Source organism: Podarcis melisellensis, assembly GCF_964234715.1.
Source record: "Podarcis melisellensis genome assembly, chromosome: 8".
Classification (NCBI taxonomy): domain Eukaryota; kingdom Metazoa; phylum Chordata; class Lepidosauria; order Squamata; family Lacertidae; genus Podarcis; species Podarcis melisellensis.
The window spans coordinates 75975980-75989605 of NC_138540.1; the positions used below are offsets into that span (position 1 = coordinate 75975980).

A 13626-nucleotide genomic window follows, 5' to 3' on the forward strand; every position below is an offset into this window, starting at 1 on the left:
CTCCTCCTCCTCCTCCTCCTCCTCCTCCTCCTCCTCCTCCTCCAGATCAGCCACTCCCTTAACCTGGGAGATAGCAGGTTGGAAAGAACCTTAACCCAGGGTGGAGCTTCAGAGAGCATAGCTTCAGCAAAGAATTACTTAGCAAGGAACTGCTCGGGTTGATTTTGCAAGCTTTTATAGCAGGCAGCCCCACAGGATTGGCTCTCCAGGATCACCTGATTTTCACCAACAACTGGCTCTGACCATGGAGGCAGAGCATAGCTATAATGGCTAGTAGCCTCCGATAGCCATTTCCTCCACTAATTTGTCTAAACGTATTCGAAAGCCAACTAAGTTGGTGGCCATCACTGACTCCTGTGGGTTAAGTTCAGTTTTGTAGGGTGGGCTCCATCCTGATGGCCTCAGAAGGCCCCTTGTTTGTATCATGTATTCATATGGCCACCTTCCAGAGCAATCAATGCAGTGGATTAAGGATATAAAGAAGCCCAGAAAAAAGGTATCAAAATCAAGATGTTGAGTCCCAATTAGGCAATTGTATGCATACGAGGTTGCACCAACCAGAGTGGTCAGATTACATTTGCTGCGTAGAACAAGGATCCATTTGTTCCAGTGCAAAGGGCAAATATTTCCCATGATTTTCAATAGCCAGCCATTATACTTCTTTCTCTGTTAATTATTTCCTTCTCCCACTTCATGCCAAAACACTTCGAAGGCAACCCATACAGGAAGCCAAGCAGTCCATGTATAGGACAGGAAGGAGGTGGGTGCCTGGGATGTATGTATGTGTAGGTATTAAGGATGCGCACATCCTCCTTGACCCAACCTGAGTTGACTTGGGGAACACCCGACCTGGTCCATGGGGCAGAGCTAATGTTACACTGGTTTTGTAAGCCCTTATTAAACGTATGAGATGCTGAATCACCTTCCACCGTCAGCCAAGAGCAGGAGGCTTCCATCCTGCTGGTGTCTGCTTCCCAAGCGCATTATCTGAGGGGAACATGCTGGCAAAGCAGACTCCTGCGGTTTTCCTGCCCCATACTCCATCCCCTGACAGCCCTGGGCCATTCTGTGCTTTCCAGCCCAATGCAATAAAGCACACCTGTTGTGGTTGGGGACATCTGTTACTTGGTCAGAACAGCAGCTGCTGCTGGGGAACCCATCAAAAGTACAGTCCACAGGCTTTCCTCACCTTAGCTTTGCACAGGCATAGAAATCAAGTCCTGTAACAAAGAAGAGGCTACAGTTGGGTAACCAGGGGCACCAACTTGGGTCTCAGGTTATGGGTGCCCAGCACACATGACGTGACATCATGACGTCACAGGTTCCAAGGACTTGCAAGGCCTCGGATGTGACTTCCGGTGCTTCGTAGGGCACCAGAAGTTGTGTGAGAGGCCCTGCAGTGTGGGTGCTGAGCACTCACAACAAATTTTTGTGTGTGCCTGGGCCCCCAGGGCCCCCTATAGTTGGAACCCCTGTAGGTAACAAAGCAATAACTTTATCAGAAGAGCAAAAGTAACACCACAGGCACGGGCTGGAGGAAGATCAAGGCCGTAGATTCAACTGTCAGTGTCAGCAAATTCCTTCACAGACATCCAAGCTTTTTCACAGCATCCTTTCGTTTATTATTCTCTTCACGTCTACTTTTACTAAACATGCCTCTTAGGTTATCTATCAATATATAGGTATATCAGTAAGTTTTTCATCACGGGAACATGCTGGCAAAGCAGACCCTGCGGTTTTCCTGTCCAGTACGTCATCCCCTCACAGGCCATGGCCTCCTGCAATTTACACTGTCCACAGTTAACAATGGCTTATTACTGCTTTACCACAGATTCTTGTTTATAAAAAGTGTTGTTTACATAGTCACACTGAGCACAGGTACAAGCTGCCTCTACATATGGATAGATGTCGTTTGAAAGAGTATACACTTGCTGATTTGTGCAGCTCAGTTGCTGTGTCCATGGGTACATACACTGCACACTCATTAAGCGTTTCATGTGAATAACTGTGTGAGTGTACAGATCAGCTGTTTGTGTACACAGGTTCACAGATTGTACATTTGTTGAAAGTAACACATGAAACTTTGTTCCAGTAATTTAGTTGCACCATACTTCCGCTGGTGGTGCAATCTGGTTTGAAGGCCATAACAAAAGCAGCCAAACCATCCTCTATGAATTATAGAGGTGAACGGAATTTAAAAATGCTGTATTTTCACATTTTTAATCAGCAACAATCCACGAATCATAGTTGAAGTCTTAGAAAATGGACAGAATCAGCACAGCACTTTATGAAAGGAAAATATTCAGATGAAATGTTCTGGAATAGCCAGGTTTAAAACAAATGTTCAAAAGCACACAGTGATGGGGCTTGATGGAGATCCCTGGGAATCACAATCCAGGTTGGCACCACCACCAAGAAGGCCCTGAGTTATGTTACTGCCTGTTGCACCTCTGGTCCATGAACATTACCAAAATCCCTAAGGAATTAGAAATTTGAAATATCATTTAAAACCACACATACTTTCCCTCCATAGCATAAACAGTGTATTAATATGCAGATTGGTTTTGAACATACCCTTGTCAGATCTTGAACAATACCATAATATTAAAAACTCTGTAGACACATTATTCTGTTCCAGTACAGTCAAATGATCTGGGGGACACCACAATAATTAATGCTCTATTGTAGTCTATCAATAGTTTTTGCCATGCAGTAATGAGGTCTACTTTGAGTAGGAGATTTAAGGAAAGAAACAGTATTGGGGGGAAGCATCATCATCTTAAATGCTGCCATCTTTCGCAAGCATTAGGTGTTGATCTTTCCTGTAATGCCTGGTCTCCTGTCATTAAATTATCATGATGGCATTTCGCAAGCTTTTCTAAATCTTGCATTATTTATATACCCAAATGCTTTTTAGGGGAATATTTTTCATAGGCCATTTAGAGCAACTTGCCATTGTGTTCACATTTCTATAAACGATGCCTTTTATTTTTAAAAAGAAGACAGAGAATTGCTGCAATCTCAATGTGCTAGAGTGTACACTTGACACTGAAAAGGCCCCAGATCCTATCCATGGTCAGGAACAGCTCAAAATATTTCACGGAGGACAAGGTCACAAAGATATACACCCCGTTCCACGTACCGAATTCAGTCAGATTGGCAGCTGAATCTCCCTTCAGCACTGCCAACAGAATATTTTCCTCCAGTACATCTTGGGGCAAGAGATTAGCTAAGACAACACAGAGGGAGATAGTTTAGGGGGCTCAATGGGAATGGTGTGTCTCTGTTTGGGGGGGGCTGCTGCTTACTCCCCATCATTCATAATCTGTCACCATTCACCACTTTAGGCAGGTGTCTAGTGGTATATAGGATAGCCTTTCCTTGGGATCTGCAAGTTGGGCTGCATATGCTATAAAAAATGATCTGAAAAATGATCTTTAAAAACCCGTATTATAGTTCAAAATGTAAAATTCAGATTTCACTTCTACAGCAGCATCTGGTGTCACAGTGTTATAATACATTTAAAACACTTTTAACTAATGTAGCTGAGTCCTAGGTCTGAGAAAGACTTCCATCTGAAATCTTGCACACCAGCATTCAACCTTTGCAAACCTAGGACTTACTTTTAGCCCAAACACACAGGGGTGGGGGTGGGGAGCACATTTTAAACTTTTAGCTCCTATTTGTATGATGCTTGTGGAGAGACCAACAGCAGGGCCAGTACTGAGTTAGAGGGGCCCTTGGTGTGATTCAGCTTCCTATGGCTGTCTGGTCAATCTACTGGCTGGTGCCCAGTATCATTTGTTAAAGCACATTCTGGTTGCTTGCATTCACAGTTGGCTCTGGGTTTATAATAGTGCTTAAAAAACCAACAACTTAGAGATGGAAAGAAGATAAAGTCCCGACCAGAGAAGAATGGCAGATCAAGTTGATGGATTATGCTGAAATGGCTAAAAATTACCGGTAGAATCAGAAATCAGGAAGACCAATTTTTTTAATAAGGAATGGGGAAAATTTATAACTTATCATAAAGACCATTGTAAACGGTTAAAATCGTTAGTAGGGTTGGAATATCACTTGTAGTTTAATGGTGAATTTTGGATACAATGGAGAGATAAAAGTTTTGGATTATCATAAAAGATGCAGGAAGAAATGATTGACAGTAGGACCCACAAAGAGGAGGGAAGGCCAAGAGATTCCTTGGAATCTAGTTTTTATGTTGTATATTGGATATGTGACTGTAAAATTATAATCTGAAAAACCAAATGAATAAATTTAATAATAATGATAACAAACAGCAATTTAGATTGTGGAGGACATTACAGAGGCAACAATGAATGGGGCATAAAGGAGGACCTTGCAGGGGCAATAATTAATGGGTCATCCCCACCCCCACCCCTATTCAGAACAGGAGATCCTCAAAGTCAGAAGCTCTACCCTCTAGGATGTACTACCTCTAGGATGTACTTCCTCCTTCTCGCTTCTCCTCTGACTTTTTTAAGCTGATAGGAAGTCACAAGAGTAACCTCTCGGCCTTCGGTGTTTGCCCTTGTTGTGCCAAGCTGTTGGCTGGCTTCCTTTTGTTTGCAGAATGGGGAAAGGATTGTGGGAGAAAGAGGAGAAACCACAATCCTGTGTTATTTCTGTGGGTGTTATAAAAACAAACAAGCCCTCCAGCAACATAGTACATAAGACTCCGGTATTAATGACGGATAAGGCAGGAGAAAAACAGAAAGCAAATTCTACAATTCGGAGCAGCTGTTCCTCAGAACGGAAAAGTAGCTCAAGATATTTGGGTGAGTTCCTTGGTCTTTATCCTGCCTTGTCTCTAGCTAGAGTCCTTCTTCAACTCTATGCATATAAACTCTCCAATGTATTTAGTAACCCCAGTATCTGTCTTGCAATGTACAACAGGTGCTGGTATATATTAGGAGTTGGCACAGAAATTTACAGTGGTACCTTGGTTTGTGAACTTAATCCATTCTGGAAGTCCGTTCTTAAACTAAAGCATCGTTAAACCAAGGCTTGCTTTCCCATAGCAGCGGGGGACTCAATTTACAAATGGAACAGATTCAACAGGAAGCGAAACATGTTCTTATTCCAAGACAAAGTTCACAAACCAAAACACCTACTTCTAGGTTTGCAGTGTTCTTAATCCAAGTTGTTCATAAACTAAGCTGTTCTTAAACCAAGGTACCACTGTACTCTGTGTCTTTTTTTTTTTTTAAAAAAAATTTGATTAGTGTTTGAATCACTCTGTGCTTTTTATGCTTTGATATACGCTCTGGATTCTGAGTCATTCTGTATAAACGAATTTGCCCCATTCGTTATAATGGGGAATCTAGACATAGCTAGAACGCGTCTCCCCCTTTTGGCCAAAGTGACTCTTGTTTGCAGACACAGGAGCTACCTTGATCTATAAATTTTAAAATCTTCTGTCAGAACTGGATGCAATTAGCAGGCATGACCACCCCTTCAGAGGGGATGGAACCTGAGAAATTTCAGAATGATAGCTGTAGCCTTTACCATTTTGGGGTGGGTTGTTGTTGTTTAGTTGTTTAGTCATGTCTGACTCTTCATGACCCCATGGACCAGAGCACACCAGGCACTCCTGTCTTCCACTGCCTCCCGCAGTTTAGTCAAATTCATGTTGGTAGTTTTGAGAACACTGTCCAACCATCTCGTCCTCTGTCACCCCCTTCTCCTTGTGCCTCCAACATCAGGGTCTTTTCCAGGGAGTCTTCTCTTCTCATGAGGTGGCCAAAGTATTGGAGCCTCAGCTTCAAGATTTGTCCTTCCAGTGAGCACTCAAGGCTGATTTCCTTAAGAATTGATAGGTTTGATCTTCTTGCAGTGGGTGGGTACAATAGGATAAAAAAAGGAGGGGGAGAATCACAGGCGCTAAACATGATATTTAGATAAACAGTTCATTGAATGTTGATATCATTACAGATACACCAGTCTTGTCTCTTCTGTGATCCTTCCCCATCAACATGCAGGAACTCCTGGGATTTTTGCTCTTCTCAGTTTTAATACAGACAGGTCAGTAGAGCCTGGTAAGCACTCCTGTGTGAAATGTAGCTTCATTGGAAGGAGAAAATTATTTTCCATTCCCTGGCAGATAGTTTAAGAGCTTTCCAAAACAGACGTAAACTGGGTCAGACAGGCACATCTATCAATTTAGGTTCCACTCAGTTTCTCACTTTTCCCATCTTAAATTGAATTCTACACATTCCCACATCCACCAGCAATTGTAATTATTTTTAATAAGTCTTCAAGGATATGCATTAGCATTTTGGTATGAAATATGCTTTGACGTGCATTTTTTCCAAAGCAATCACTCTACTGTAATGCATTTTTGTATGCTCTTTTCAGTGCATTTTTAATACACACTTAATGGGCACCTTTACACTCAGTACTTGGCCAGAGAGCTGCATTACAAAATTCAGACAAGTGCAGATTTCAGCAGATGGTGATGTTTCAGTTCACAAGTCGTTTCAGAAAGTGCCAATTAGGGAGGTCCGTTTTGAAATGCGAACTGAATTGGTTGTCTCCCCAATCCCTATGCTGACATCACATTCCATTCTGAATATGTAGTCCATCCCTTTTGCTAGAGAGCTATGGGAACTGCAGTTCTGCAAAGGGAGTTAGATTTCTAAGAGAAAGAATTCTCAGCAACCCCACCAAACTACGTTCCCTAAGATTCTGGGTTGGAAGCCACAGAACTTTAACTGTTTATCATTTTTGGTACATTGTTTTTTATTTATTTATTGAAACAGTTTGTATACTGCTTAGCTGCAATAATCTCTAAGCTGTTTAAAAAGATGCAATACAAACAATAAAAATAAAAATCAATTTAAACTAGAAGATCAAACTTCAACTAAAAAATCTGCTGTAACAACAACAACAAGTTTTCAATAGGCACCAGAAGTTCAGCAGGGAGAGAGCCTCTCTAACCTCAGCTGAAGGTATTTCCATAAAATTAGCTCCTTGACATCCGATCCTCGGTTCCTGGTGGATCTGAGCCATGCATATGAGCCATAGGAAACCACTAACAGTGCCTCCCCTGAAGATTTAAGTGATCAGGCAGGAATATGGGGAATTAGGCAGTCCTTGAGGTCTCCTGGGGTGGATCTACACAAGGGAAAAACCCACTATAAATAAGTTAGAAATTAAATTGATGTAACAAAACAAAAGAAAAAACCCTATGTAAAAATGGAATAGAATTTTTTTTTGCTCTCTGGTGCCATCTGGTGTTGCATGTTTATATTGCATTCAAAGCATTGTTTTTTCACTAATGTAGCTGAGTCCCTAGACCAGTGATGGCCAAACTTTGCCATCCAGCTGTTTTGGGAGTACAACTCCCACCATCCCTAGCTAACAGGACCAGTGGTTAGGGAAGATGGGAATTGTAGTCCCAAAACAGCTGGAGGGCCAAGTTTGGCCTTCACTGCCCTAGACCCAAATTGTTACGGTGCTTGTAAAGGAACACAATAACCTTGAAGCTGACCCAATAGCATATGGACAGCCCCTGCTTACGGTACTTTTCAGCGCCGGAGTTATGTGCTGGTGATAGTCTGCCCCACACCTGTGGTCACACCTTGCCTTGTGAATGCATGAAGGTTCATGTTGCTGAAGGAAGTAATGCAGAGGCATAGCAGACCTGTGCAAATGGATATGACACTGTGTCACTTTTCCTCCACCAGGCACTTCTCTGGAATGTGAAGTCTGCAGTGGCCTCGGCAGCAGCTGTGCCGGCAGGATGGAGAACTGTGATGCTGGCCAAGACACCTGTGTCATTGCCTACACGGAAACCTCATTAGGTTGGTCATCTGAGACAGACAAGTCCGGAAATGCTTCCTTGCAGTGAGGATGGGCAGGGGAAGTTGTGCTCCCAGATCTCTACAGCCTCTACTAAGCCTACAGCTCAAATGAGAAGCAAGAGCTTTGCACACTTACAGCAAAGTGAGGACTTAATTTGCTCTTTCAGAACAAGAGTTTGACAGCAATCAGCCTCATGCCTTTGGCATGACAGAGCCAGGGACAGAGCTCTCAAATAGCATGACTCCTAATGGTTGGCAAGAGAAAGAGAAAGGATGCTTGTGTATGCCTATATACATAAAAATATAAGGCTGTTGTCACGCTGCAGTTTGCTGGGAGGGGAGGAAGAGGGACAAGGCAAGCTGGGAGGGGAGGGACTTGGAGTGAGTTGTGGGGCAGATAGGCATGGGTGGGGTGAAAATGGAACTGGGGCTTAAACAGGTGTGGCGGAAAGGTGGTGTCAGGATGCTGTCAGCAGCCCCTGGCTGGTTGCCCAGGAAAGTATAAATACAAGGAAAAGTTTTTTTCCATTCATTTTTTATTTCAAACTTTATAGAGAGAGGCTGTAGAATCCAGCATCTTGTATAATGGCATTGTCCCAAGTGAATCTCCACCCTGTGTCTCTCCACTTCCTTATTCGTCCCCTCTATGGGTGCTGCTAAGTGCCCTCTGTCTTTGAGCTCTTTGCTCTCCTACTTTTAAGGTTCACCGGGTTCTGGGAGATGGTGAGTCTGGAATGCTTTCTAGTGACAATATGTCAGCCAGCTGCTGCTCTGGCTCTGCCTGCCCCTCCTCCTCCCATTATTTCTCAACTTTTCCCTGCATGTGCCTCTGAGCTCTGACCTCCGCAAACCACTGTTTGTAAATCTAGACTGTCTTTTTCTCCTCCCTGGAAGGGTCAGGATGGGGAGGCGGTCTCCATCATTCCTCCTCCTCTGCCCAGTCCCTGACAGGTGGTTATCAAAGAGGTAGGCGAGGTTGATGAGCAGCTCAAGCAGGGGCAGCAGTCTTGAGTGTGTGTACATGTGTAAAAATTGAAATACAGTACCAATATTCATATCTTGAAAGAAGAAAAAGAAGAACAAGAAAAAGAATGGTGCCAATAAGCTTTGAATCTAGAGGATCCTGTGCTGTCGAAACACCCGTAGGAACAACCCAGACGATCCCCTGCCAGAGGAATTTCTACCCAGCTATACACAGCTAATTTGCACAGGTATAGGGTGAGAATAGTTGGTGTCTGCAACTTTCTAACCAAATCCCATTTTTTTTCCTGTGCAGGTGAAGCGACAACAGAGTCTGTCTCAAAGAGCTGTGCATCCTCAAGTGTCTGCAACAGCCCCCCAACGTACATGAATTTTGGGCAAGGGAAATACATTCGCTCCCACATCACCTGTTGCGCGGGAGATGCTTGCAGGGCAGTATCTCCTCAATGTACGTATCTGTGAGTTGCCAGTGATCATACAATCTGGAAAGTTCTTCTGTCCCTTTAAAACAGATGTGGGGAACTGGACGTGACCAGTGGGCCATATTCTTATCTCCCCTACCCTGCTGTGGGCCAAATAATTACAAATAATTATGGCCAGACTTATGGTGCTGTCCACAGGGGCATCCTTGGGGGAAGTTCTCAGTGCCCACGTGGCCCAGTGGTGTAGTGTGGGGCTGGGCGGGGGTTGTGGCCCCAGGCGCATTTTGGGAGGGGGCGTGACCTATGCTCCTATGTTGTCTGGAGATGTATCTCAAAAGTAGAGCAATTGCTTTGCATGCAAAAGGTTCTAGATCCCTGACATTTCCAGGTAAATTTGGGAATGTCTCTTGCCTGAAACCCTGGATAGCAACTGACTGGCAATAGAGACATTATGAAGCTAGATAGACCAATAGCCTGATTTGGTTTAACACAGCTTCCTATGGTCTTCCGTGTTCATGTGTTATGTTGGGGGAAAAACAAGCAGCTAATAAAACTCTTTTAAAATTCACAATATTTCTGCACAGGGCTGCACCATCAGAATTCTTGAAGCCATGTTCAATACTTTTGTTTTTAATTGATTTTTATTAAGTTTTCAAAGATTTTAACAAATCTACTTCACAGGCAACATGCCATTCTCTTAGATTTTTCTTTTTGACCTCCCATCCTTCCATTCCTGATGTTTTTGTTCCTATTCTTGGTTGCTGCCTTATACTTGTTACCAACCCCCCCATACCATTTTACCGTTTTTTTGTTTTATTTTTCTGCCACTCATATCTCGAATCCTGCTTGCAACTTCACATCACCATAATACTTCGTCAGATCTTCAAAAATAAAAATAAAAAAGCACCTCCAGTTTTCCATAGGAAGTTCATCTTTGTTTTACAGTCACCATAGCCAGTACTTATTGGCAAAACCTATTGGCGTTTCGCAACTTTCTGACTAGTTGCAGGACCTTAGCCAGACCTAGCAGAGTAAACGCAGAGTTCACAAAAGCAATTGGCAACTCGGCTGCAGACAGGATGGACGAAACAAGATCCAGGAACTTGTAGTTATAGCTGTTTATTATATACAGTGGACTAATTACAGGAACAGAACAGAACACAGATCTTTGACTAACTCTCTCATACATGACTCTCAACTCTCTCAACTGAAACTCGTACTAACACATTCCAGTTGGTAGGCCATTAATCATTATTCCCGTGAGAGAGCTTGACCAATCATAGAGCTGTCTCCATGCCTCTGTATCACCAGGCACACTTACTCCTTCACATTGCCTTGGCTGTCAGCCAAACCTTAATTGACTCTGTGTGAGTAGCTGCATGTATTCAGATTCCCAACAGTACTTATAGATGTTTTCTGAATGTCTTCATGGGCAGCCCCATATGTTTGGAACTTCCTGCGTTTGTAACTTCCTACATTCATAACTTTAAAATCCAGCAAGAAAATTAGATGGTGAGAATTGGAAGCATCCACACATGTGTGCTGCCTGGGGCTGGGAACAGAGGGAGTAGCTGAATTGTGTCAGCTGCCAACTTTGCTTTGCCTAACAAGCTGACCATTTACCATTCCCCTCTCTATATGGTTTCAGTGCCACCAGCATTGGACAAACCTAATGGCAAGCAGTGCCCAGGCTGCTACTCTTTGTTACCCGGTGGTTGTGAAACAGAGACTGTGGATTGCATTGGAACCGAGGACTACTGCCTTGAATTGGAGGAGAAAGTCACATATGGTAATTCTGAATTGCAGGTCTGCGAGTGGAGATTAGCTGGAGCCCCTGGTCAAACTGCTTCAATGGCTACCTGCTAGCTCTGTCTGTAAAGCATAAGACTCTTAATCTTAGGGTTGTGGGTTTGAGCCCCATGTTGGGCAAAAGATTCCTGCATTGCAGGGGATGACCCTTCTGGTCTCTTCCAACTCTACGATTCTAAGGCAATTATTTGAGGTCAACTACAAAGAGCAACAGGGACATGGTGGCACTGTGGGTAAAACCTCAGTGCCTAGGACTTGCCGATCATCAGGTCAACGGTTCGAATCCCCGTGGCGGGGTGCGCTCCCATTGCTCAGTCCCAGCGCCTGACAACCTAGCAGTTCGAAAGCACCCCTGGGTGCAAGTAGATAAATAGGGACAGCTTACTAGTGGGAAGGTAAATGGCATTTCCGTGTGCTGCACAGGCTCTCCAGATGCAGCTTGTCATGCTGGCCACGTGACCCGGAGGTGTCTTTGGATAGCACTGGCCCCCGGCCTCTTAAGTTAGATGGGCACACAACCCTAGAGTCGGACACGACTGGCCCGTACGGGCAGGGGTACCTTTACCTTTACCTTACAAAGAGCAACAAAGGCCCTTATGGCACCTTCAACCCTGACAAATTTGTTATGGCATCAGCTTGCATGGACCACAGACCTCTTCGTCAGATGCCCGATGTGTTATCTTTTGTTGCAACTACACATATCTGCAGTTGGAGCGGGTTGGAAATGCAAACAGTGAAGTCAAAAGGAAAGCCAATGACCTTATTAAAAGTGACCATTCCGTGCCATGAAACCGACATGGAGTGGAAATAGTTCTTTTGCTCATCCCAAATTTCTGGGCAGGAGTGGGGATCTTGTGTACCTCCTGGTGTTAAGAACATATAAGATGAGGCACTGCTGAATCAGGCCAAATGCCCATCTACTCCAGCATCCTGTTCTCACAGTAGCCAACCAGATGCCTATGGGAAGCCCACAAGAGGGACATAAGTAGAACAGCACTCTCCCTGATTCACAGCAAACAGTTTTCAAAGGTCTACTGCCTCCAACGGTGGAGGTAGAACATAGCCTTTGTGGCTAGTCACCGCATATAGCCTTGTCCTCCATGAATTTGTCTAATCCTCTTTTAAAGCCATCCAATTTGTGGGCCGTCACAGCCTCTTGTGGGAACAAATTCCATATTTTAACTAAGCACAGTACTTCTTCTTCTTCTTTTGTCCACAAGGTTGGACCACACTTCCCATCATCTCTGACCATTGGCCATGTTGGCTGGGGCTAATGAAAGTTGGGGTCCAGCAACACCTAGAGGGCCACAGACTCTCAGATCCTGGGCTGGTGTTTTCTATTCTTTCATCCCTTGGCTAGTTTAGGATAAATTTCCTTGTATATCTAGTCTACTGGGTTTTCAACAAGGCCTCCATTGACATCAATAGGGAATAGCTACCATTGTGAGGCCAGGTTACTTCTCTCTCCCGCTCTCTGTCTAACTCTTTCTCCTGACCCTGAACTTTTTGTTTCCAGGTAAATTCACCTTCAACGTCATCATGAATGGCTGTGCTTCCCAACCCGCCTGTGCTGCAAAAGTGGGCAAAGTGGCTACTGCAGGGGTTTATACTGATATTACGAAAGCTGAGTGCACACCAGCTCCCATTTCAGCTTGAATGAATCATCAGCCACCTGACATCCTCCTCAGTATCGACCCTTATTAGAGATATTGCTTCTAAGAAGATAAGAAGTGCCCCACTGAATTAGACCAAAAGCCTAGGGAGATGCCACAAGTTGTTCCCTTTGTGTTTGAATTCTTCTCTAATGTAATTTCCACCCAAAGAGGACATTGACTGCTGCTTTGTGATGACCAATAAAAACTAGCTAAAGAACAATGCAAGATAATTTCTCTCTCTGTACACCTCAATCAGTTTTATATAGGGAAATCCATTTCTGGCCAGCTGCATTGATATTCCTAATGACCTTTTTATTACAGTGATATACCTTCTTGGTTGGCTTTGGGTAGTGCAACCTAAGGCATTGACTATCATTGAATGCAAACTATGGCTTCATAGGGGTCCCTTGAAAATGGACTGTCTGCACCAGTCAGCTGATGGACACTGATAATGAGCCCTTCTGAAGTTGCCATCTGGCTTCATAATGATGGCAAGCGCTGCTATGATTTATTGGGCTCGAGACGTGGGTCATAATATAGAAACAGAATCATGGGGGAAACTGTGGAAATCAGATTTGGAATTCCCAGTGAGTTATGCTTCGAAGGAAAACTACATGAAAATGATTTTTAGGTGGTACCTAACACCAAACAAATTGGCAAAGATGTATAAATCAAAATCAAAATTTGCTGGAAATGTAAAGAAACAGAAGGCATATTTTACCATATGTGGGGGAGGTGTGGAGTAGCCAAGGGTTTCTGGGGAATGATTTATAATGAGCTAAAAAAATAATAAAAAAATTCAACAAGACACCGCCCCCGAAAAACCCAGAGGCTTTTCTTTTAGGGATAACTGGGAGAGATGCACAAAAAAAACCCCATGTGAACTTATTTTTATATGCCACACCTGCAGCAAGGATAATATATCAGCAAAAATGG

General features: G+C 43.7%; 1 protein-coding gene across 2 annotated transcripts; it reads left to right on the forward strand.

The window, feature by feature from the left end:
- The first annotated feature begins 4647 nt into the window (after positions 1–4647).
- LOC309375314 (phospholipase A2 inhibitor NAI-like) lies at positions 4648–12744 on the forward strand. 2 transcript variants are annotated; one of them, XM_081920994.1, is made up of 6 exons: positions 4648–4796; positions 5953–6042; positions 7707–7823; positions 9100–9252; positions 10875–11015; positions 12552–12744. In XM_081920994.1, exons 2-6 carry the CDS (start codon positions 5994–5996, stop codon positions 12689–12691), a joined length of 600 nt encoding a protein of 199 aa, XP_081777120.1. In that variant the 5' UTR covers positions 4648–4796; positions 5953–5993; the 3' UTR covers positions 12692–12744. The 2 variants fall into 2 exon arrangements, with proteins under 2 accessions (XP_081777120.1, XP_081777121.1); XM_081920995.1 differs by having other exon boundaries at positions 4665–4808; positions 5962–6042.
- The last annotated feature ends 882 nt before the right edge of the window (positions 12745–13626 follow it).